The following is a 21,827-nucleotide window of genomic DNA, read 5'->3' as shown; positions in this document are numbered from 1 at the left end:
CGCGCGGCTCGACGCGATATTACGGTAGAGCGGAAGCGCGCATGCGCACCGTCCACAGAGGCGGTGCGACGGGGCGCCGAGTAGGCGGGGCTACATAACTACGCGTGCGCGGGGATTGGCTGAGCGCGGTGCGCGCTGCGTACGGCGGCCGGCAGGCGAAGGAGGAAGCAGGGCCGCCATGGCGGCGGCGGCGCTGGAGCGGTGGGTGTCTGGGGAACTACAAACGCTGCTAGGGCTGAGCGGCCGTCACGTCCCCGCCTTCCTGGTGGCGCTGGCCCGGCGGAGCCGCAGCGTGGAGGAGCTGCTGGAGCGGCTGCGGGAGACGGAGGCGCTGCGGGTGGAGGAGCCGCGCGTGCGGGCCTTCGCGCGGGAGCTTTGGGACAAGGTGGGCGGCGCTCGGGGGAAGGGGGCGGGGGTTTAGGTAAGTGTGCAGGGCTCGGGGGAGGGCGCGGGGCTTTGGATGGGGGAGGGGCTCACGATAAGGGGGTGGGGCTTAGTCTGGAGTGGGAGGGCGTTGGAGCGCGTGGGGGCGTGGCCTGGCGGCAGATGGGGACGGAGCTTGCGGGAAGGGGCGGTATTTCAAGGGTAGTGGGTGGCAGGATCCTGTGCAGGTGGGGGCGTGGTCTTCTGGGAGGTGAGGGCGGGGCTTTGCGGGAAGGGGCGTGGCTTCTAGGATGTAGGGGACCATGCGGATGGGGGCGTGGCCATCGCAGGACGGGGCGTGGTTTGTGCACCCGAGCACCACAGTCAACGGAAACAACAGCCAATGAGGGGCGTTGGGTGTTCGGTAGGCGTGGCCAGTCTGAGGGGAGGGGGCGTGTCCTGAGGGGGCGTGTCCTGAGGCTGACCCCGCCCCCAGGTGCCCCGGGAGGCCCCGCGGGAGCCCCCAGGCCGGGCCGCCGAGCGGGCGGCACGGGAGCTGCAGCGCCGCAGCCAAGGCTACCGATTGGTCGAGAGCGATGACGAGGCGGCAGGGCCCGCCCCTGCCCACGGCTCCGCCCCCGCCACAGCTGACCCCACTCCCCGCCGCCGCCGCCACCTTCGACGCCGACGCTCTGAGTCGCCCGAGGCCTCCAGCCCCTCGCCACCCCACATTCCGTGAGTAGACACAGGGTTTGGGGTCCCCCCCTGTTTTTTGGGGTTCCCCACCCGGGTTTTGGTATCCCCCTCCCTATTATCGAGGTGTCCCCCCTAGTTATGGGCATCTCAGTGCTTCCTCCAGCCCTCTGGATGTTGCCAGAGCTGCTCAGGGTCCCCCTGGTTCTCATGGTCCCTCCCCATTATCGGAGTCCCCCTGAGTTATGTCGGTCTTGGGGCTTCCTCCTGCCACCTCGGGGTCACTGCAGGTGCTCGGGGTCCCCCTGGTTATTGGGGTCCCCCCTGTTACTGGGCTCCCCCACCGATTATGGGGGGCTTGGGGGTTTCTTCGTTTCCCCTGGGGTTCACTACAGGTGCTCAGGGTCCCCCCAGTTCTTGGGGGCCCCCTAATTATGGGGGTCCCGGGGTTTCTTCCTGCCCTCTTGGGGTCACTACAGGTGCTCAGGGTCCCCCCGGTTCTTGGGGTCTCCCCCAGTTATGGGGGTCTCAAGGTTTCCTCCTGTCCCCTGTGGGTCTCTGCAGGTACTCAGCATCCCCCCACAGTTATTGGGGTCCCCCCAATTATGGAGGTCTCAGGGTTTTCTCCAGCCCCCTGGGTGTCACCAGAGCAGCTCAGGGTCCCCCTGGATGTTGGGGGTCCACCCTGGTTGTCCCTTCCTGACCCTTGGTGTCACCCCTGAGCTTTTGGGATCCGTTTGGGTGCTGAGTCCCACCTGGAATTTTGGGATTCACACCTTCAGGATCACTTAAACCCCTCTGGGGTCTCCCAGACTACTAAGGTCTGTGGGGTTTGGGGTGCCCTGTAGGTTTTGGGGTCCCCCATGGATTTTGGTGTCCCCCGATGTGACTTTTTCGCCCCCAAAACCAGGGCTGCGGACCCCACCGAGGAGCCAGAAGCAGAATGGGAAGCATCAGAGCGGGAACGGCTGCGGGATTTGGAGGAACGAGACGCCTTTGCCGAACGGCTGCGCCGCCGCGACCGTGACCGTACCCGCAGCGTCCTCACCCGCCCTGACGCCAAGGTGAGGGGCATGGGGGGGGCCGCAACGCCTTTTGGGGGGGTCCCTGGGTGGGATATGGGGGGGCCTGGCTGTGTTTAGGCCCTGCTGACCTCCTTTGTGTCCTTGGGTGGGATTTGGTGGTCCTTGGGTGGGATTTTGGGTCCTTGTGTGGGATTTAGGAGGTCCCTAGGTGTGATTTGGGGGGCCCTCCTGAACCTCCTCGGGGTCTCAGGGTGGGATTTAGGGGGTCGCTGGATGGGATTTAAGGGGGCCCATCTGTGTTTGGGGGACCCTGGGTGGGATTTAGGGGGTTTGGGTGGGAATCGGCATCCCTAGGTGGGATTACCAGTCCCTGGGTAAGATCTGGGGGACCTGGCTGTGTTTGGGGGGCCCTGCTGACCTCCTGGGTGGGATTGGGGGGGTCATAGCCAGGCTGTGGGAGGGTTTTGCTGTGCTTTTGGGGATCCCTGGGTGGGACTGGGGGAACCCTGGATGGGATCTAGTGGGGGCTGAGTAGGAATTGGAGTCCCTGTGTGGGATTGGAGGGACCCTGAGTGGGATTTATTGGGGGTTGTGTGGGAATTGGGATCCCTGAGTGGGATGTTGGGGGTCACATCTGGGGTGGGGGGGTCCTGCCATGCACTTGGGGGTCCCTGGGTGAGATTTGAGGGTCACAGCCACAATGCGGGGGGGATCCTCCCGGCCTCCTGGGGCTCCCTGGGTTTGATTTAGGGGTCACAACTGGGACTGGAGGGCGGGCCTGGGGGAGAGTCATTGGGACTGGGGGGCCGTACCTGACTCCTGGGTGCCCCAGGCTTTGATTTAGGGGTCTCAGCTGGGACTCGGGGGGTCCCTAGATGGAACTGGTGGGGGCTTTTCCTGCCTCCTGGCCCAGATTTGACACACCCGGGTGGAATTGGGGGATCTGGGGTGCCATTAAGGCCCCCCTCCTCCATCCTCCGCAGCTGGAATTTGGGGTCCTCACCCTTTTCCCCTCGCTTTCCCCCCAGGCTTATGAAGAAGCTCAAAAACGCCTCAAAATCGCCGAAGAAGATCAAAAAACCATGGTGAGCTTAAAATCCACCCCAAAATTCCAGTTGAGAGGGGTTCCACTGAGCTTTAACACTACCTTTTTGTGCCTGTCAGGTTCCAGAACTGCGGAAAAAATCCCGTCGGGAATATTTAGCGAAAAGGGAAAAGGATAAATTAGAAGAATTAGAAGCGGAAATCGCCGATGAAGAATACCTTTTCGGGGAAGAAACGTTGACGGGAGCGGAACGGCGGGAGCTAGAATATAAACGTCGCGTGCGGGATCTGGCCCGCGAGTACAAACGGGCCGGGGAAAAGGAAAAATTAGAGAAAAGTAATCGATATTATATCCCCGAGGAAACACGAGGCAAGGTGAGGGTCCCCCAAACCTCCCTCTGGCCCCCCCAGATCCCTCGCATCGCGGCCAAAGTTCCCTCCAGCACCCCAAAATACTGCTTTTATCGCCCTTCCAGGGTCCCTTTTGTCATATCGGGGGCCCACTCCAGCACCCGAAATTGGCCTTTTATCCTTTTAAAGTCTTTTTTGTCTTTTCTGAGACCCTCTGCAGCACCCCAAATTCTGCCTCTATCCCCCCAAGGTTCCTCCCATCATCTCTGAGGCCCCCGTTAGCACCTCAGATCTTCCCTCTGTCCTCTCAAGATTCTCTTAACACGACAGGACCCCCTACAGCACCCAAAATTCCCCCTCTATCCCGCCAGGGTCCTTCCTATCACCCCAGGACCCCCTCCAGCACCCAAAATCTCCCCTCTGTTCCCCCAGGGTGCCTCCTGTCACCCCTAGGACCCTCTCCAGCACCCTAAATCCCCCCTCTATCCCCTCCAGGTCGTTCCCATCACTCCTAGGACCCCTTCCAGCACCCCATATCTTCCCTTTATCCCCCGGAAATCCCTCCCATCACTGCCAAGACTCCCTCCAGCACCCCAAATTCCCCCCTCTCTGCCTCCCCAGTGTCCCTCCTGCCACGGCGGGGGGGGTGGGGGGTTGGGGGAGGGGAGACCCCGGTGATTTCACCCCTTTCTTTACCTTGTAGAAGATCCCCGAGCGTGAGGAAGTGCTGGGAGGAGAGGAAGAGCGAATGGCCCCCCGGGACGAGCAGCGGCGCTGGGAGGAGGAGCGAATTGGGGCGGCTTCCTTGAGGTTCGGGGCGCGCGATGCCGCCCGCCGTCAGCCCTCCAAGGATTACGACTTTGTGCTGGAGGAGGATGAGATGATCCAGTTTGTCAGTGCCGTGCAGATGAAGGGCACCGAACCCGATAAGGTGAGGGGGGCGAGGAGATTTTGGGGTGCTGGAGGGTGTTCCAGGGGCAATGAGAGAGGTTTTGGGGGCATAGAAGGGGGATTTGGGGTGCTGGAGGGGGCCCTGGGGGTGCTGGGAGGGATTCTAAGGGGGTAGAGGGGGGATTTGGGGTGCTGAAGGGGGATTTAGGAGTGCTGGGAACGGGTTAGAGCGGGGACTTGTGGTACTGGAGGGGATCCTAAAGGTACTGTAGGGACCATGGGGACACTGGAGGGGCCCTGGAAGGATGATGGGTGCCCCTGGGGACACCAGGGGACCCTGAGAGGCTGCTGGGGGGCCATGGGGACACCAGAGGAACTATGGGGGCAGCCAGGAGGGACCCTGGAAGGATGATGGGTGGCTGTGGGAATCCTGAAGGGACCATGGGGACAGCAGGGATGGCAGAGACACGGAGGGGGCACGGGCAGGATGATGGGTGGCCCTGGTGACACTGGAGGGACCCTGGGAGGATGCCAGGGAGCCATGTGGATGCTGGAGGTCCCTGGCAGGATGACGGGTGCCCCTGGGGACACCAGAGGGACCCTGGGAGGATGGTGGGGGGCCATGGGGACACTGGGGGGACTCTGTGAGGATGATGGGGGGCCCTGGGGACACCAGAGGGACCATGGAGGCAGCCAGGGAGGCCTGGAGACACCAGGGGGCCCTGGGAGGATGACGGGGGGCCCTGGGGACACCAGAGGTGGCATGGGGATGCTGCGGAGGGCTGGGGACACTGGAGGGATCCTGGGAGGACGATAGGTGGCCGTGGGGACACTGTAGGTGACGTGGGGATCCTGGAGGGACGCTGTGGGTGCCTGCAGGAGGCCCCGGCGCTGGTGCCCGAGGCAGAGCGGCAGCGGCAGTCGGTGCAGGAGGCGCGGCGGAGCCTCCCCATCTTCCCTTACCGTGACGAGCTGGTGGCCGCCATTGCCCAGCACCAGATCCTGGTCATCGAGGGAGAGACCGGCTCCGGCAAGACCACCCAGATCCCCCAGTACCTGCACGAGGAGGTGGGGGGGCCAGGAGCAGCACATCGGGGTGGTGGGGGCCAGATAGGAGGGCTGGGGGGCGGTGAGGGGCGGATAGGGGGGTGGAAGACAAATGAGGGGGCATCAGGCGGTTAAATAGGTGAGTTGGGGGGTGTTGGGGGCGCAGGGGGGGTTGGGGGACAGATAGAGGGGCTGGGGGGCATCAGGGGGGCTAATGAGGGGTATCGGGGGTAATGGGGGGTTGGGGGGCAGATGGGGGGCTGGAGAGCAAATGAGGGGGCATCAGGGGTACATAGTGGGGATGGGGGGTAATTGGGGGCATATAGAGGGTCTGGGGGCAAATGAGAGGGCACCAGGAGGTCGTTAGGGGGCAATGGGGGGCAGATAGGGGAGCTAGGGGTCTTCAGGTGGGCAGAATGGGGGGCTGGGGGGGCAGATGGGGGGGGTGGGAGGCAATTAGAGGGACAGATAGGGGAGTTGGGGGGCAAGGGGGGGATATGGGGGGCTGGAAGGGGGATATGGGGGTTAGGGAGCATTTGTCACCCCCCCCCCCCCACTCCCTGATGTGGAGTCCCCTTTGTCCCTGTGTCCCCAGGGCTACACGCGGCAGGGGCTGAAGATTGGCATCACGCAGCCACGGCGTGTGGCCGCCATGAGCGTGGCTGCCCGCGTGGCCGTGGAGATGGGCACCAAGCTGGGCAACGAGGTGACACGGGGGATGTGAGGGGTGTGGGACAACCTAAAGGGTGGCTCTGGTGACCTGAGGATGGCAGGGGACCTTGGGCACACAACAGTGTCCCAGAGGGACCTTAGGGGACACCTGTGGTGTGGCTTCTTCTGAGGAACCCTTGGGGAGCTGGCCTTGTCCTAAGGAAGCCAGGGGACGTGTCCCCACACTGGGGACTGCAAGGGACGCCAGGGACGTGTGCCCCTTGCAAGGGATCCAGGGGACATCTACCCATCTTGGGGACAGCAGGGGACCCTGGGGCCATGTCCTTGTCCCAGGGAGCCGTGAGGAACACTGGGGACACTAATGACATGTCCCGATCCTAGGGGAGCCCAAGGGGAGATGTACCCCTTGCGAGGACCGAAGGGGACCCAGGGGACATGTCCCTGTCCCATAGGACCCTGAGGACACAGAGAACCCCAGGGGACATGTCCCCATCCTATGAGACCCCAGGGAAGATGTTCCCACCCTGGGGACCATAGGGAATATGTCCTTGTCCTAGGGACCCCTGAGGAGCACAGGGGACCCTAATGACTTGTCCCCATCCTAGGGGACTGTGGGGGACCCTGGGGCCACATCCCCATCCCAGGACACCCCAGGGGAACTCTGGGCAAGCGAGGGGACTCCTGGGGACAATTAGTGACCCTGGGGACCACCAGGGTGGAGCTGGTGGACTCTGAGGGGATGCTGAGGGAGTTGAGGGCCACCGGGCCACAGCGGTGACATGTGTCTTGTCCCCAGGTAGGGTACAGCATCCGCTTTGAGGACTGCACGTCGGATCGGACTGTGCTCAAATACATGACGGATGGGATGCTGCTGCGGGAGTTTCTGACCGAACCCGACCTCGCGTCCTACAGGTGGCCTTGGGGACACTGGGGACACCAGGGGTGCTGGGGATGCCGGGGACATTGGGGTGTTGGGGCAGAGGGGAGGGATTGGGAATGTCAGGGATGGCGTACTCTGGGGGACCTTGGGGACGTTGCGGGGATAATGGGGACACCAGGGACATTGGGGATGCTGGGGACACTGGGGTGTTGGGGGAGGGTGGAGGGATTGGAGGTGTTGGGGACAGCATAGATGGGGACATTGGGGACACCTTGGGGACATTGGGGAGAACAGGGGTGCTGGGGACACCAAGGACATTGGGGACACTGTGGACATCAGGGCCATGGGGATGTTGGGGAAGAGCAGAGAGATTGGGGATGCTGGGGAATGGTGGGGACGTGGGGATGGGGACATTAAGGGGTGGGGGGAGGTTGATGTTGAGGGGACGCTGGAGGGGACCCCGGGGACATGGAGGGTGGGGAATATCTGGGGTTGGGGACTCTGAGGGAAACAGTTGGGGATGTTGTGGGGGTAGGGGGGTAGTTTGGGACAGTGGGGGCGACACTGGGGACACGGCAGGGGGCTGGTGGAGTGGCTGTGTGTCCCTCGCACTGTCCTTATTGTTAGTCTTACTGGTGCCCCATACCTGTCCCCATGCCTGTCCCTGTGTCCCTATACCTGTCTCCACGCCTGTCCCCGTGTCCCCATACCTCTCCCCACACCTGTTCCTATGCTCGTCCCCGTGTCCCCACGCCTGTCCCTGTGTCCCCGTACGCGTCGCTGCAGTGTGATCATGGTGGACGAGGCGCACGAGCGCACCCTGCACACTGACGTCCTCTTCGGGCTGATCAAGGACATCGCCCGGTTCCGGCCCCAGCTGAAGGTGCTGGTGGCCTCGGCCACCCTCGACACCCAGCGCTTCTCCGCCTTCTTCGACCAGGCCCCCGTCTTCCGCATCCCCGGCCGCCGCTTCCCTGTCGACATCTACTACACCAAGGTGACACAGGGACGCGGCAGACGTGGGGAGCAGGGGGATGTGGGGTGCTAGGGTGCACAGAGACAGGGGGAACATGGGGACGGGGGACACACGAGGGCAGCAGAGGGATGCAGTGGCGCTGGGGGACATGGGGACAGGGGAGACACAGGGTCAGCAAGGGGATGTAGGGGTGCTAGGGGACAGGGGGGACATGGGGGGAGCAGGGAGATGTGGGGTGCTGGGGGACGAGGGGACATAGGTGCAAGGGGACGTCTGGAGAGACAGGGGGACATGGGCAGAGCAGGGGGACAAGGGAACATGGGGGACGCAGGGGCAGCAAGGGGATGTAGGACCGCTGGGGGACATGGGGTGCTGGGGTACAAGGGGATACATGGGGACAGGGGGGGACATGGGGAGCAAGGGGATATAGGAGCACTAGGGGACATGGAGACAGCAAGGGGATGTAGGAGCACTCGGGGACAGGGGGGACATAGGAACAGTAGGGGGATGTGGGGCACTGGGGGATACCAGGCTGCTGGGGTCATGGGGACACTGGGGGGTGCCAAAGGACAAAGGGGGCACAAGGGACACGGGGATGGGGGAGGCGTGGGGGTGGCAGAGGACATGAGGCTCTGGGGGACACCAGGATGGACATCTGGGGACACCGGGAGGTGTTGGAGGACCTCGGGGGACATGAGAGATGACAGGGGACGGGGGGGACGCAGGAACAGTGAGGAGACATGGGGGTCTCAGGGGACGGGGGTACACTGGGGGACACTGGGCAACAGGGGGATGGCTGGGGACACTTGGGGACACCCGGTGCTGATGTTCTCCCGATGTCCCCTCCCCAGGCGCCCGAGGCCGATTACCTGGAGGCGTGTGTGGTGTCGGTGCTGCAGATCCACGTCACCCAGCCCCCGGGGGATATTCTCGTCTTCCTCACTGGCCAGGTGGGTGTCCCCATGTCACCCCATCCCCTCCCTGCCACCACCCCTGTCCCCCCTGGGCCCCCCCCTGTCCCCTGGGCACCCCTTGTGTCACCCAGCCTCCGGGGGACATCCTCGTCTTCCTCACTGGCCAGGTGGGTGTCTGCATGTCACCCCCCTGCCACCTCCCTGTGTCCCCTCCCTCTCTTTGTCCCCCTTATGTTGTTGGTGCCCCCAGTGTCACCCTGATGTTCCCTGCATGTCCCCATTCCCCGGTGTCACTTGATGTCCCCATTCCTGTGGCCATCCCCTGCCCCCTGGGTGTCCCTGTCCCACCAGGTGTCCCTATCCCCTTGATGTCCCTGATGTCCCCTGGGTGTCCCCATGGCCCCCTGGACATCCCTGTGTTCCCATGTCGTCCCGCCCCCATCTCCCTGTCCACTCCATTCCTCCCTGGTGTCCCCATGTCCCCCTGGCTGTCCCTGTGTCCCCCATGGTGTCCTCATCCCTCTGGGTGTTCACATCCCCAGGCATCCCTGTCCTCCTGTGTGTCCCCTTCCCCCCCAATGTCCGTGTGTCCCCTTCCCCCCCAATGTCCGTGTGTCCCCGAGTGTCCCCATCCCCTGGGATGTCCCCGTGTCCCCCAGGTGTCCCTGTCCCCTTGGATGTCCCCCTGGGTGTCCCCGTCACCCCCCTGGGAGTTCCCATCTCCCTGAGCATCCCCATCCTCCAGGATGTCCCTGTGTCCCACAGATGTCCCCATGTCCCTTGGGTGTCCCTGTGTCCCCCGGATGTCCCCATGTTCCCCTAGACATCCTGTGTCTCGCTTGGGTGTCCCCATCCTCCTGGGTGTCCACATCCCCAGGCATCCCCTTCCCCCAGGGTGTCCCCATCCCGCCTGGGTGTCCCCTTGTCCCCCTTGGCATCCACTTTTCCCCCTGGGTGTCCCTCTGTCCCCCTGGCTGTCCCCATCCTCCTGGGTATCCACATCCCCGTGGTGTGCCGGTGGCAGGAGGAGATCGAGGCCTGCGTGGAGCTGCTGCAGGAACGGTGCCGCCGCCTGGGGTCGCGCCTGGCAGAGCTGCTGGTGCTGCCCATCTACGCCAACCTCCCCTCCGACATGCAGGCCCGCATCTTCCAGCCCACCCCCCCCGGCGCACGCAAGGTGCGTGCCGGCCCTTTAAGGGGAGGGGGCGGGGCTTCCCGGGAGGGGCGGGGCCTCAGGGGGTGGGGCTGAATGGGGTGGGGTCTAAGGGGTAGGATTATGGTGGGGATTGAGGGGGTGGGGCTTATTAGGGTGGGGTTAAAATGGGTGGGGTTATGGTGGGGTCTAAAGGGGTGGGGCTTAATAGGGTGGGGCTAAAATGGGTGGGGTTTAAGGGGTGGGGCTTAGCGGGGTGGGGGTCGGGGTGGGCTCTAAGGAGTGGGGCTCAATCGGGTGGAGCCCAAGGGACGGGGTCCTGGGGTGGCTGGAGCCTGTGACGTCCCTCCTGCAGGTGGTGGTGGCCACCAACATCGCGGAGACGTCGGTGACGATCGATGGCATCGTCTACGTGCTGGACCCTGGGTTCTGCAAGCAGAAGAGCTACAGCGCCCGCACCGGCATGGAGTCCCTGGTGGTCACCCCCTGCTCCCGGGTACTGCGTCCCCTCCTTGTCCCCTCCCTCCCCCCCCATCACCCCCACGGTCCCCTAAGGTGGCTGTGTCCTCCCCGTGGTCCTTCTGTGGAGTCGGTGTGTCCCCATGTCCCCGAGGTCCTTGTGGGTAGTTGGGTTCTGGTGGCCTCGCATCCCCACACCCCTTGGTCGCTATGTCCCTGTGTCCCCACAGGTCTCCAGGTCCCCATGTCCCTTCTTTGGGTCCCCAGGTCCTCATGCCTCTGGGTCCCCATGGGCAGCCATGTCCCCAGGTCCCTCTGTCCCCACATTCCTTTGTCACCATGTCTCTGGGCTCCCATGTCACTGGGTCTTCATGTCCCCACATCCCTTGGTCCCCATGTCCGTTGGTCTCCATATCCCAAGGTCTCCACGTTCCCATGCCCCTGGGTCCTCATGTCCCCAGGTCCCCACATCTCTGTGTCCCTGTGTCCCCATGCCTCCAGGTCCCCATGGGCAGCCATGTCCCTTGTCCCCCTCGTGCCTCCGTGTTCCCATGTCCCCACGTCCCTTGGTCTCCAAGTCCCCATGTCCCCATATCTCTGGGTCCCTGTGTCCTTATGCCTCTGCGTCCCTGTGGGCAGCTGTGTCCCTTGTCCACCTCATGTCCCCATGCCCCTGGGTCCCCACATCATTTGCCACATCCCTTGGTCTCCACGTCCCCATGTCACTGGGTCCCCATGTCCCACATCTCTGGGTCCCTGTGTCCCTATGTCTCTGGGTCCCTGTGGGCAGTTGTGTCCGTTGTCCCCCTCATGCCCCCAGGTCCCCATGTCCATGTGTCCCCACATCCCTTGGTCTTCGTATCCCCAGATCTCCACATCCCCAGATCTCCACATCACTATGTTCCTTGGCCCCCACATTTCTGGGTTCCCGGGTCCCCATGTCTCTGACTCCCCATGGGCAGCTGTGTCCCTTGTCCCCCCGACCCCGTGGCCCCCTGAGTGACCAGTGACGGTGACCCACAGGCCTCAGCGAACCAGCGTGCTGGCCGGGCGGGCCGGGTGGCTCCCGGCAAGTGCTTTCGCCTCTACACAGCCTGGGCCTTCCAGCACGAACTGGAGGAGACCCCAGTGCCCGAGATCCAACGCGCTGACCTGGGCTCTCTTGTCCTGCTCCTCAAGAGCCTTGGTGAGATGGGGGGCTGGGGGGGAGGTTGGGGTCCATAGGGGCATCTTGGGGGGCATTGGGAGGTCTTAGAGGGCATCGTGGCATCTGAGAGACCATCAGAGCGTCTCAGGAGGCATCTCAGGGACCATCAGGGCATCTCAGGAGGCATCTCAGGGGGCATCGGGGCATCTCAGAGACTATTGGAGCATCTTGGGGTGCATTGGGGCATCTGAAGTGGCTTTAGGACATTTTAGAGGGCATTTGGGCATCTTAGGGGCCATCAGGGCATCTCAGGAGGCATCTTGGGGCATAGGGGCACCGTAGGGGACATCTGGGTATCTTGGGAACCATTAGGACATCTCAGGAGGCATCTCAAGGGACGTTTAGGGACAAGAGAAACCTCAAGGCATCTTAGCACAGTGCCACAGCTCAGGGCCTGGGAGACACTGGGGACCTTTGGGGCTGGGGACACCCTGGGGGACCAGGAGGGCTCTGGGGTGGCCCTGGGGTGACAGCAGGTGACGTCCTTGTCCCCAGGCATCAACGACCTGATCCACTTCGACTTCCTGGACCCGCCGCCCCACGAGACACTGGTGCTGGCGCTGGAGCAGCTCTACGCCCTGGGTGCCCTCAACCACCTGGGCGAGCTCACCACGGTACTGGGAGCACTGGGAAGGACTGGGAGGGACTAGGGTCATGGTGGTGGACCCTGCGGATGAGCTCACCACAGTACTGGGAGCACTGGGAGAAACTGGGATGGTGGTGGTGGACCCCGTAGGTGAGCTCACCATGGTATGGGGAGCACTGGGAGGGACTGGGAGCACTGGGAGGGACTGAGATGGTGGTGGTGGATCCTGTAGGTGAGCTCACCACGGTACTGGGAGCGCTGGGCAGGGTTACTGGGAGCACTGGACCCTGAGGCTGTCCCCTCCCTGTCCCCAGCTGGGCCGGCGCATGGCGGAGCTGCCGGTGGAGCCCATGTTGGCCAAGATGATCCTGGCCTCCGAGCAGTGAGTGTCACTGGTGTGTCCCCTGGTGTCCCTGGATGTCCCCAGGCTGTCCCCCGCTGTCCCTGGTGGAGTCCCTTGTATGTCCCTGAGTTGTCCCCAGGAGCCTTGGTGGTGTCCCCAGGCTTGTTCCTAGGTTGTCCCCTGGATGTCCTCATGTTGTCCCCTAGGTGTGCCCAGGTTGTCCCCTGGTGTCCTCGTGGTATCCCCTGGGCTGTCCCTGAGTTGTCCCCAGGCGTCCTGGTGGTATTCCCTGAGTGTCCCCTGGGTGTCCTTGGGTGTCTTTGTGGTGTCTCCAAGGTGGTCCCCCTGGTGTTCCCAGTGGTCCCTGGTTGTCCTTGTGGTGTCCCCTGGGTGTCCCTGTGATGTCCCCAGGTGTCCCTGGGTGTCCTCATGCCCCAGTGTGGTCCCTTCATCATCCCTGGCTTGTCCCTGGGTGTCCTGGTGGTGGCCGCCCATTGTCCCCAGGTGTCCCAGTGTTGTCGTGTGTGTGTGTCCCTACAATCCCTCCACCGAGCAGGTTGGGGGGGTGGTGACACCCCCTGTACACGGTGACAGGGTGACACGGTGACATCCCTGGCAGATACGGCTGCACGGAGGAGGTGCTGACGGTGGCGGCCATGCTGTCCGTCAACAACGCCATCTTCTACCGGCCCAAGGACAAGGTCCTTCATGCCGACAGCGCCCGCCTGGGCTTCCACGTCCCCGGGGGGGACCACCTTGTCCTGCTCAACGTCTACAACCAGGCATGGGGGGGACGACACAGGGACATGGAGGGGACACCAAGGAGGGATGTGGCAGGGGGATGGGATGTGCCTGGGAGAGGAGGGTTGGGGGTAGGGGTGTGTTTTGGGGGGGTATGTGGGGATTTGGGGGGGAAATATGGGGTGTGTGGGGGGGGGGGGTCCTAGGGGGTAAATATAGGGGGGGAGGGGTCTTGGGGGGGCAGTGGGTGTCTGCTGGGGGGGGGGGGGTTATGGGGTGTTTCAAGGGGTAAACCTGGGGTTGGGGGGCCCTGGGGGGGCAGGTTGGGGACACAGGGTGGGTGTCCAGGACCAGGCACTGACCGTGTCCCTGTCCCCCTCCCCCCCGTGTCCCTCTGATACTTCTGTGTCCCCACACTGTCCCTGTGTCCCACGTCCCCTTTTCTTTGTCCCCATCCCCTGTGTCCCCCATGTCCCCATGTCTCCCTGTGTCCCCATGGTCCCCGTGTCTTTCTATGTCCCCCCCGTGTCCCCCCCCCGTCCCCGTGTCGCCGGCAGTGGGTGAGCAGCGGGCACTCCCTGCAGTGGTGCTACGAGCACTTCGTGCAGGCGCGGTCCCTGCGCCGGGCGCGGGACGTGCGGGAGCAGCTGGAGGGGCTGATGGAGCGCGTGGAGGTGCCCCCCTCTTCCTGCGCCGGAGACTCCGTCCCAGTCCGCAAGGTCACCCCCAAATGCCCCCCCCAACAGGCACCCCAGTCCCCCCCGCGACCCCCCCAGTAATCACTAGGGACCCATTTTCCTCCTGGGACTCACTTAGGTGCCCCCGTTTCCCCCTCGGGACCCCTTATTTCCCCCTTGGGAGCCCCTGTTTCCCCTCGGGACCCTCCATTTCCCCTCCTGGGACCCCCAGGGACCCCCATTTCCCCTTCTTGGCCCCCCAAGTTTGCCCAAGGATCTGCAGGGTCCCCCAGTTCCGCTCCTGGCACCCCCCAGGTCCTGCAGGGACCCCCCAGTTCTCCCCCATAGGATCCCCAGGGATCCCCCCCATTTCTCCTGGGACTCCCCAGAAGCTTCTGGGACCTCCAAGATCCCCCCCAGGACATGCAGGGCCCCCCATTTTCCCCACCTAGGATCCCCAGGGCCCCCCATTTCCCCTCAGGAGCCTTTGGAACCCCCCAGTTCCCCCCAGGACCTGCAGGGACCCCCCAGTTCCCCCCAGGGCCTCCCATTTCCCCTCCTAACACCCCCCAGAATCCTCCACCACCCCTCCTTCGCCCCTTCCCAAACTCTACGGGCCCTCCATTTCCCCTCCTAACACCCCCCAGGATCTTCCCCCTGCTCCCAGACCCTCATGACCCCCAATTCCCTCCCCGCCTTTGCTGCCCCCCAGGCCATCACTGCCGGCTTCTTCTACCACACGGCACGGCTGACGCGGGGCGGGTATCGCACAGTGAAGCACCAGCAGACGGTTTTCATCCACCCCAACAGCTCCCTCTTCGAGGAGCAGCCACGCTGGGTGCTCTACCACGAGCTGGTCTTCACCACCAAGGAGTTCATGCGGCAGGTGGGGATGGGGGGGACACCATGGGGCAAGGGATGTGGCCGTGGGGATGTTGGGGTGGGGACAGAGACATCTCTGTGGGTATGAGGACGTGGGGACAGAGACATGGCCACGGGGATGTGGCTGCAGGGCTGGGGACACGGCCATGGGCATGGAGATGTCACCACGGGGACAGGGATGTGGCCATGGGGACACTGGGAGAGGGACATCTCCATGGGCATGAGGATATGGGAACAGGGACACAGTCATGGGGACAAAAGGACAGGGACAGGGCTGGGGACGCAGCCGGGGCATGGGGATGTCACCGCGGGGACAGGGATGTGGCTGTGGGGATGGGGACAGAGACATGGCCATGGGGACGCTGGGACAGGGATGTTGGGACAGGGACACAGCCACGGGGACAGGGCCATGGGGGCTGGGCTGGGGACAGTGGTGCAGGGACAGGGGGAACGCCATGGGGCAAGGGACGTGGCCAGGGATATTGGGGACAGGAGGGTGACAGGCACCACATAGCCATGTCCCTGTGGGGACCCGGGTCACAGGGACCCAGTAGCGCATCCCCATGGGAACCAGGATGACACTGACCTCACAGCCACGTCCCCATGGGGACCAGGGTGACAGAGAGCCCATGGCTGTGTCCCCATGGGGACCAAGGATGATGGGACAACACCACGGACACGTCGGCTGGGTCCTTGGACGATGACAGCGGCCCCCCGCCCAGCAGGACAGCCCCGTGTCCCCTCCACAGGCTTGGGGTGCAGTGGTGGTCCCCATGGCCCCCAAGTGTCCCCTTTGTCCCTAGGTGATCGAGATCGACAGCGGGTGGCTGCTGGAGGTGGCCCCCCATTACTACCAAGCCAAGGAGCTGGAGGACGCCAGCGCCCGCAAGATGCCCAAGAAGGTGGGCAAAAGCCGGGAGGAGCTCGGCTGAGACACCTTGGGGACACTTGGGGACATCCTCCCCCCACAATACAGCTGTTTTGGAAGACGAGTGGCTCCCTCCCCGTTTGGGGACACGGTTTGTCCCCTTCTGTCACTGCTGCAGCAGCTCCGTCCGTATGGTTTTATTCTGTACATTAAGTTAAGGGAGGGAGGGGACACGTGGGGACAGGGATTTGGGGGCTCAGGTGGCCCCCGAGGTGGCAGGAGGCTTCAAGGCGAGCTGTAAGGCCGGTCCCGGCTCGGCCAGTGCCACTGCCACCGCCGCTGCCACCAGCAGCTTCTTGTCCTCGGTCATGGCCGTGGGGGCTGGCATCAGCTGGGAGGGGTTGGGGACAATATTAGGGGGGGGGGCATTAAGGGACACTGTTGGGTCCCCCGGTGTCCCCTGGCCTTACCTTGTCCACGCGGTGGCAGCGGATGAGCCCCTGCGAGTTGAGGAAGAAGGTGGAGAAGGCGTCATAGGACCTGGGGGGAGGACAGAGTCAGGGGCGGGCGTGGGGACATGGGGGTGGCATCCCATCCCAGGGAGTGACAGGGACATGGGAACACAGAGCTGGCATCCCACCCCAGGGAGCGACAGGGCTGTGGGGACGTGGGGGAACATGGGGACACAGGGGTGGCATTTCCTCCCTAGGGAGTGATGGGGACAGGAGGGTGGCATCCCGCCCCAGGGAGCAACAGGGACGTGGGGGACACAGGGATCCAGGGCTGGCATTCCCTCCCCAGGGAGTGACGGGGACATGGGGACGCAGGGCTGGCATCCCACCCTGGGGCAGGACAAGGGCCTGGGGGACGTGGGGCTGGCATCCCACCCTGGGGAGTGACAGGGACAGGGGTACACAAGGGACGAGGGCATGGAGGGGACAGGGGGCTGCAGGACCACAGGGTGACCCAAGGGGGCTGCGGGGGGAGCGTCTGTGGAGCTGGAGCAGCAGCAGGTCACTGGGGGTGGGAGAAGGAACCTGGCGCCGGGGGGTGGCAGTGGAGGACAAGGGGGTGGCGGGGGCTGACCGCAGGAGCTGGCGCTTGTCGCGGCGGTAGAAGCGCAGGAGGCAGAGGTGCAGGGGGAGCCCGGTCAGGCGCCAGCGCGCCCGGATGCTCCAGTCCTCGGGGTGCCGCGTCAGGGCCAGCACCTCCAGCCGCAGGCTGGCAAAGTAGCCCCAGGCCACCGCCCGGCACAGGGCCACCGCCACCTGGTACATGGGCCGCCCGCTGCGGACACACACACACACACACCAAGGTTGGCACATGTCCCCTTTGTCCCCAAAGTGTCCCCCGGCCCCGCAGTGGCGGGGGGGGGTGACGACTCACCGGGTGTGGAGGTGGAGGAGGTGGTTGATGAACTCGACGTCGGGGGAGTAAAGGCCATAGTCGGGGATCTTCAGGAAGAAATTGGGGAGCTGGGGGTAGGGGGAAATGGGGGGGGTTGGGGGTCAGGGGTGTGTGTGTGTTTGTCCCCGTGGGGACGTGGAGGATCCCGCAGGGCTGGGGGGCACTGACAGGGCTCGGGGTTGGAGCTGGGGGAGTTTAAAGGGTTGCCCCCCGCCGTCCTGTCACCCTCATCCCCATCTTGTGCAACCCCCCCCACCTTGTCACCCTCCCCCCAACCTTGTCACCCCCCCCATATTATCATCCACGTCCCAATCTTGTCACACCCCTTGTTTTGTCACCCACCCCCATCTTGTCACACCTCCCCCGATCTTGTCACCCGCCCATCTTTGTTGTCCCCCGCACCTTATCAACCCCCCCTCTATCCTGTCACCCCCCCACCTTATCACCCTCTCCCCATGTTGTCACCTGCAAACTTGTCACCCTCCCACCTTGTCACACCCTCCCACCTTGTCACACCCCCTCCATCTTGTCACCCCCCCCCCAAACTTGTCACCCCCCCCAACCTCATCACCATGTGCCCCACAGTGCCACCCCATCCCCACCTATACATGACACACCCTATAGTGGGGGAGTAACAGACCCCTCCCCCAAAAGCCACCCCCCCTACCCACCCCCACCCCAAAGCCAGCCCCGATGTCACCTTATTGTCACCCTCTTGTCACCTCGTGCTGCAGCTTCTGGTGCATGACGGCCAAGTGCTCCTCCATGCTGGGGGGCGGGTGGCGGGGGGGCCCAGCGGGGGCCAGGAAGGGGGCCGGGGGTCGCAGGAGGAGGAGGAGGGAGGTGACAGGGCCATCGCGGACGGCAATGTCATCTTCCCGCTGCCCGTCCACTGTGGTGATGTCACCTGCCAGCCCCTCGGGGGGGGACAAGGCGCGAAGGCGAGGACCCCGGGCCGGGGGGGGCCGTGGCAGGGCTGGAGGGCACAGGAGAGGGGGCAGTGCCGAAATGTGGCCCCGGGTGGGCTCCAGGTCCTGTGGGGGGGGGGGGTAAAAGGTCCCCAAGGGGGTAGATGTGGGGCTGCCTCATAGCGGGGCGAAGGGGGGGGTATGGTGTGGGGAACTCTAGGGGGGCATTTTTGCTGTGGGGTGCCCTATGATCCCTGTGAGCCCACACAGATCCCTGTGTGGATCTGCCCTATGAGGAACCCAGCAGGTCCCCCCCAATAATGTAACTGCCCCACAGGAGGACGGTTCTGCCCCATAAAAGGATGTAACTGCCCCATAGGGGGTGATCTGCACCACAACACGATGGATTTGTCTCATGGGGGGGTGGATCTGCCCCATGGAGGAATGCGTGTGCCCCATAGAGGGTGACCTGCCCCACAGGGGGACGGCTCTGCCCCACGGAGTCCCCAGGGATGGCCCTGACCCAGCAGGATTCCCACCCCCCGCGATTTGCATAACCACGCCCCCTCGGGACAGCCGGGCCCGCCCACCTCATCCCTACTTAGCGATAACGATTTTCATAGCCACGCCCACCCGACAAGCAGGGCCCGCCCCCTCCACTTATGCCCGTGCGTATTTGCATAGCCCCGCCCACTGGGTCAGCAGCCACGCCCACACCAGTCTCTTCCGTGGCGTCTATTTGCATCCCCGCAGTGTATTTGCATATCCCCGCCCCTCCCCTCAGCGCGGGCCCGCCCCTTCCCCTCGCCCCTCACCTGAGGCCGCGCTCGGTAATGGCGGCGCGGCGGGTCCGGTCCGGCACCGTCGGGATCTGCCGGGGTCCAGGCCCGCAGTGTGGGGGCGGCGGGTCGGAGGCGGGCAGCGGCGGCCCGGCCGTGCCGGTACATGGCGCAGCCCCCCCGGCTTCGCCGACGGCCGCGCCTCGCCTCAAGCCGGCGACCTCACTACGCCTGCGCAGCGCCCGCCGGCCGGCGCTGGCTCCGCCCCTGCCGCGTCCCAGCGCGCATGTGCGGCGGGCAGGGCAGTGTCCTGCGCATGCGCGGCTGGAGCGGGAGCGGCCGGGGAAGGTGACCCGGAGGAAGCGCATGCGCGGTGGGCGGAGCCCGCGCCGGGCGGCACGCGCATGCGCAGCTGCTTCCCGCCAAGCCCATTGATTTAGCTTCGAGCCGTGCGCGCCAGGGGGGCGGAGCCAGCTCGGCGGCAGCCAATAGGAATGCGGATCTCCAGCTGGGGAGGCAGGGCTTCCCCCAAGCAGGGGTTGAGCGGCGGGGCTAATGGCACGGTGGGCGTGGCTTAAGGGAGGGGCGGGGCTATGAGGATATTGGCGCTGTGCAGCGCGGAGTGCGCAGAGCGGGAGGCGGGTCTCTGGGCTGCCCCGCCCCCAGCGATGACATCACCCCCGCCCTCCCACACCGACAGCACGCGGGACCCGGCGCTGAGAGTCACCGTTTTTATTGAAACGTAACCAAAAAAAGGGGGGGGAAGGGGAAGGGCATCCCCCCTCCCCCCAGGGCTGTGGGGCAGGGACAGGCACGTGTGGGGTAGAAACTGGAACCCTCTGGGAGGTATGGGGCAGGAAGGGGCCCTTGCCGGGAGCTATGGGGTGAGAACAGGCATCCATGGGGAGGCTGTGGGGCAGGGATGGGCACCCATGGGAGCTGTGGGGCAGGGGGAAGCCCCTATGGGGCAGGGATGGGCACCCACAGTTACTATGGGGTGGGGACAGGCACCCACAGAGATTATGGGGCAGGAAAGGGGCACCCGTGGGGCAGGGATGGGCACCCACGGGAGCTGTGGGGCAGGGACAGGCACCCATGGGAACTGTGAGGCAGGGGGAGACCCCTATGGGGCAGGGACAGGCACCCACAGGGGCTATGGGGCAGGAAGAGGACACCTGTGGGGCAGGGACAGGAACCCACAGGGGCTATGTGGCAGGAAGAGGGCACCCATGGGGCAGGAGGGCCCCCCCTGGGAGCTATGGGGCGAGGATGGGCACCCATGGGGCACGGACAGGCACCCACAGGGGCTATGGGGCAGGAAGGGGCCCTCTCTGGGAGCTATGGGGTGAGGACAGGCATTCATGGGGGAGCTGTGGGGCAGGGATGGGCACCCATAGGAGCTGTGCGGCAGGGGGAAGCCCCTGTGGGGCAGGGATGGGCACCCACAGTTACTATGGGATGGGGACAGGCACCCACAGAGACTATGGGGCAGGAAAGGGGCACCTGTGGGGCAGGGATGGGCACCCACAGGAGCTGTGGGGCAGGGGAAGGCACCCATGGGGCAGGGACGGGCACCCACTGGGGCTATGGGGAAGGGATGGGCACCCACAGGGACTGGTGGGGGGGGACTGGCACCCATATGAGCTACAGGGCAGGAACTGGCACCGCCTGGGAGCTGTGGGGCAGGAAGGGGGCACCAGTGGGACAGAGCCGGGCACCCCACATTCCTTCACCCCCACACCCAGCAGGCTACGAGCCCCCCACGGCCCTGCCGTGGGGAGAAGCTGCCGTGGGGCTCAACGACCGGTTCGCCCGAGAGAGCTGCGAGGGGGGAGGGGGCGAGAAAACAGAGTTGTGGGGTGATGGAGGGGAATGAAAAATAGGGCCAAAAATGGCAAAATTGGGGCAAAAAAAAAGGGGGAGGCGAACCTGGCGCGACGCTGTTGGGGGGCGTCTGTCCGTCTGTCCGTCGTCGGGGGCTCTGTTTGTCCATCCGTCGTCTCCCGCCGCGCCAAAAAGGGCCGGAGGCTGCCTCGAACCGGCGACCCCCCGGCTCGCCCAGGAGTCAAGTTGAATGGCCAAGGAGGCTCCGCCTCTTCTCGCAGAACTGCCAGGGGATTGGTTGAGGGTTAGAGAAGCCCCGCCCTCTTCGTGGTGAAAGGGGCGGAGCTTGCGGGGGCACCGTGCCTCAGTTCCCCCCCGCCCCCCCCTTTTTCCCACCATGCCCCCGACTTACAGTCACGTTCCGAGAGCGAGTAGGGCTTGATCTCCTCCTCGGGGCGCTTGGGGGGCGGCCGGCGGGGGGGAACTGCGGGGGGGGCACCTTTATTAGGGGTTGGGGGCGTCACCCCACACCCCTTTGTACCCCCTGAGGCCACCCCCTAATCCCCCCTGAAACTCACCCGGTCGGTTGGAGAAGAAACCCTCGAAGATAACGAAGTTGTTCACCTGGGGGGCAGGGGGGAAGGAGGAAGGCTGGGGGTGATGTGCCCCCCCCCCCCCCCCCGAGGCAGTTCCTGAAGCTTTACCCCTACTTGGGGTAAATATTTGGGGTGTTCTGCCTCCCCCCCAAGGGCTCTCTTTAGTCTCTAGCCCCGCCTTGGGGTAAATATATGGGGTGATTTGCCCTCCCCCGGGGTTTTCCCAAGGCTGTACCCCACTTTGGGGCAAATCTGTGGGGTGATTTGCCCCCCCCCCCCCCCCCGAGTACTTTCTAAGGCTCTTACCCCACCTTGGGACAAAAAAATCTGGGGTGATCTGGCCCCTGGGGCAGTTCCCGACGCTCTGCCCCTCAACAGGGAAAATACTGGGGGTGATTTGCCCCCCCCAGGGCACTTTTCTAAGGCTCTACTCTCCCATGGGGCAAAGATCTGGGGTAATTTCCACCCCCACCCCCCCCCCCCCCCGGAAACTTCCCAAGGCTCTATTCTCCCTTGGGGCAAATCCATGGGGTGATTTACC

The 21,827-nt window shown here is 64.5% G+C and overlaps 3 protein-coding genes across 5 annotated transcripts in view; 1 reads left to right on the top strand and 2 right to left on the bottom strand.

Annotated features, from left to right (window-relative positions):
* The first annotated feature begins 95 nt into the window (after window positions 1–95).
* DHX16 (DEAH-box helicase 16) lies at window positions 96–15,893 on the top strand. 3 transcript variants are annotated; one of them, XM_054183874.1, is made up of 20 exons: window positions 96–385; window positions 860–1,098; window positions 1,967–2,120; window positions 3,110–3,166; window positions 3,246–3,500; window positions 4,183–4,407; window positions 5,247–5,435; window positions 6,010–6,120; window positions 6,883–6,998; window positions 7,753–7,963; window positions 8,794–8,892; window positions 9,881–10,033; window positions 10,365–10,505; window positions 11,492–11,654; window positions 12,171–12,289; window positions 12,576–12,643; window positions 13,224–13,386; window positions 13,903–14,064; window positions 14,735–14,908; window positions 15,708–15,893. In XM_054183874.1, the coding sequence occupies exons 1-20, from the start codon at window positions 179–181 to the stop codon at window positions 15,834–15,836; spliced, it is 3,135 nt and encodes a 1,044-aa protein (XP_054039849.1). In that variant the 5' UTR covers window positions 96–178; the 3' UTR covers window positions 15,837–15,893. The 3 variants fall into 3 exon arrangements, with proteins under 3 accessions (XP_054039849.1, XP_054039850.1, XP_054039848.1); XM_054183873.1 differs by having other exon boundaries at window positions 97–385; window positions 4,180–4,407; XM_054183875.1 differs by lacking the exons at window positions 13,903–14,064; window positions 14,735–14,908; window positions 15,708–15,893 and having other exon boundaries at window positions 4,180–4,407; window positions 13,199–13,326.
* Window positions 15,894–15,954: 61 nt separating this feature from the next.
* Window positions 15,955–19,132, bottom strand: C27H6orf136 (chromosome 27 C6orf136 homolog). The gene is made up of 6 exons (XM_054183877.1): window positions 18,903–19,132; window positions 17,902–18,213; window positions 17,159–17,247; window positions 16,859–17,059; window positions 16,243–16,312; window positions 15,955–16,163 (listed from the first exon to the last, which is right to left on the bottom strand). The coding sequence occupies exons 1-6, from the start codon at window positions 19,032–19,034 to the stop codon at window positions 16,029–16,031; spliced, it is 939 nt and encodes a 312-aa protein (XP_054039852.1). The 5' UTR covers window positions 19,035–19,132; the 3' UTR covers window positions 15,955–16,028.
* Window positions 19,133–19,583: 451 nt separating this feature from the next.
* ATAT1 (alpha tubulin acetyltransferase 1) overlaps window positions 19,584–21,827 on the bottom strand; it is a 3,575-nt gene continuing 1,331 nt past the window's right edge. Inside the window, exons 2-5 of the mRNA XM_054183688.1 lie at window positions 21,269–21,713; window positions 21,103–21,174; window positions 20,796–20,973; window positions 19,584–20,687 (exon numbers count right to left, since the gene is read on the bottom strand). Coding sequence (XP_054039663.1) covers window positions 20,663–20,687; window positions 20,796–20,973; window positions 21,103–21,174; window positions 21,269–21,713 — 720 coding nt within the window. The 3' untranslated portion in view covers window positions 19,584–20,662. The remainder of the gene's footprint in view (window positions 20,688–20,795; window positions 20,974–21,102; window positions 21,175–21,268; window positions 21,714–21,827) is intronic.

Source organism: Rissa tridactyla, chromosome 27 (assembly GCF_028500815.1).
Source record: "Rissa tridactyla isolate bRisTri1 chromosome 27, bRisTri1.patW.cur.20221130, whole genome shotgun sequence".
Classification (NCBI taxonomy): domain Eukaryota; kingdom Metazoa; phylum Chordata; class Aves; order Charadriiformes; family Laridae; genus Rissa; species Rissa tridactyla.
The sequence above is the reverse complement of the archived record's forward strand: the minus strand, read 5'-3'. Positions and strand labels throughout refer to the sequence as shown.

Excerpts from the sequence above, each read along its gene's own strand:
- DHX16 (XM_054183873.1), top strand. The coding sequence starts at position 179 with ATGGCGGCGGCGGCGCTGGAGCGGTGGGTGTCTGGGGAACTACAAACG. Across the intron at positions 10,034-10,364 it reads CCCCCCCCGGCGCACGCAAG|GTGGTGGTGGCCACCAACAT; the intron begins GTGCGTGCCGGC and ends TCCCTCCTGCAG. Across the intron at positions 10,506-11,491 it reads TGGTCACCCCCTGCTCCCGG|GCCTCAGCGAACCAGCGTGC; the intron begins GTACTGCGTCCC and ends GGTGACCCACAG.
- C27H6orf136 (XM_054183877.1), bottom strand. The coding sequence starts at position 19,034 with ATGTACCGGCACGGCCGGGCCGCCGCTGCCCGCCTCCGACCCGCCGCC. Across the intron at positions 16,313-16,858 it reads GACAAGCGCCAGCTCCTGCG|GTCCTATGACGCCTTCTCCA; the intron begins GTCAGCCCCCGC and ends TCCTCCCCCCAG. Across the intron at positions 16,164-16,242 it reads GCTGCCACCGCGTGGACAAG|CTGATGCCAGCCCCCACGGC; the intron begins GTAAGGCCAGGG and ends AACCCCTCCCAG.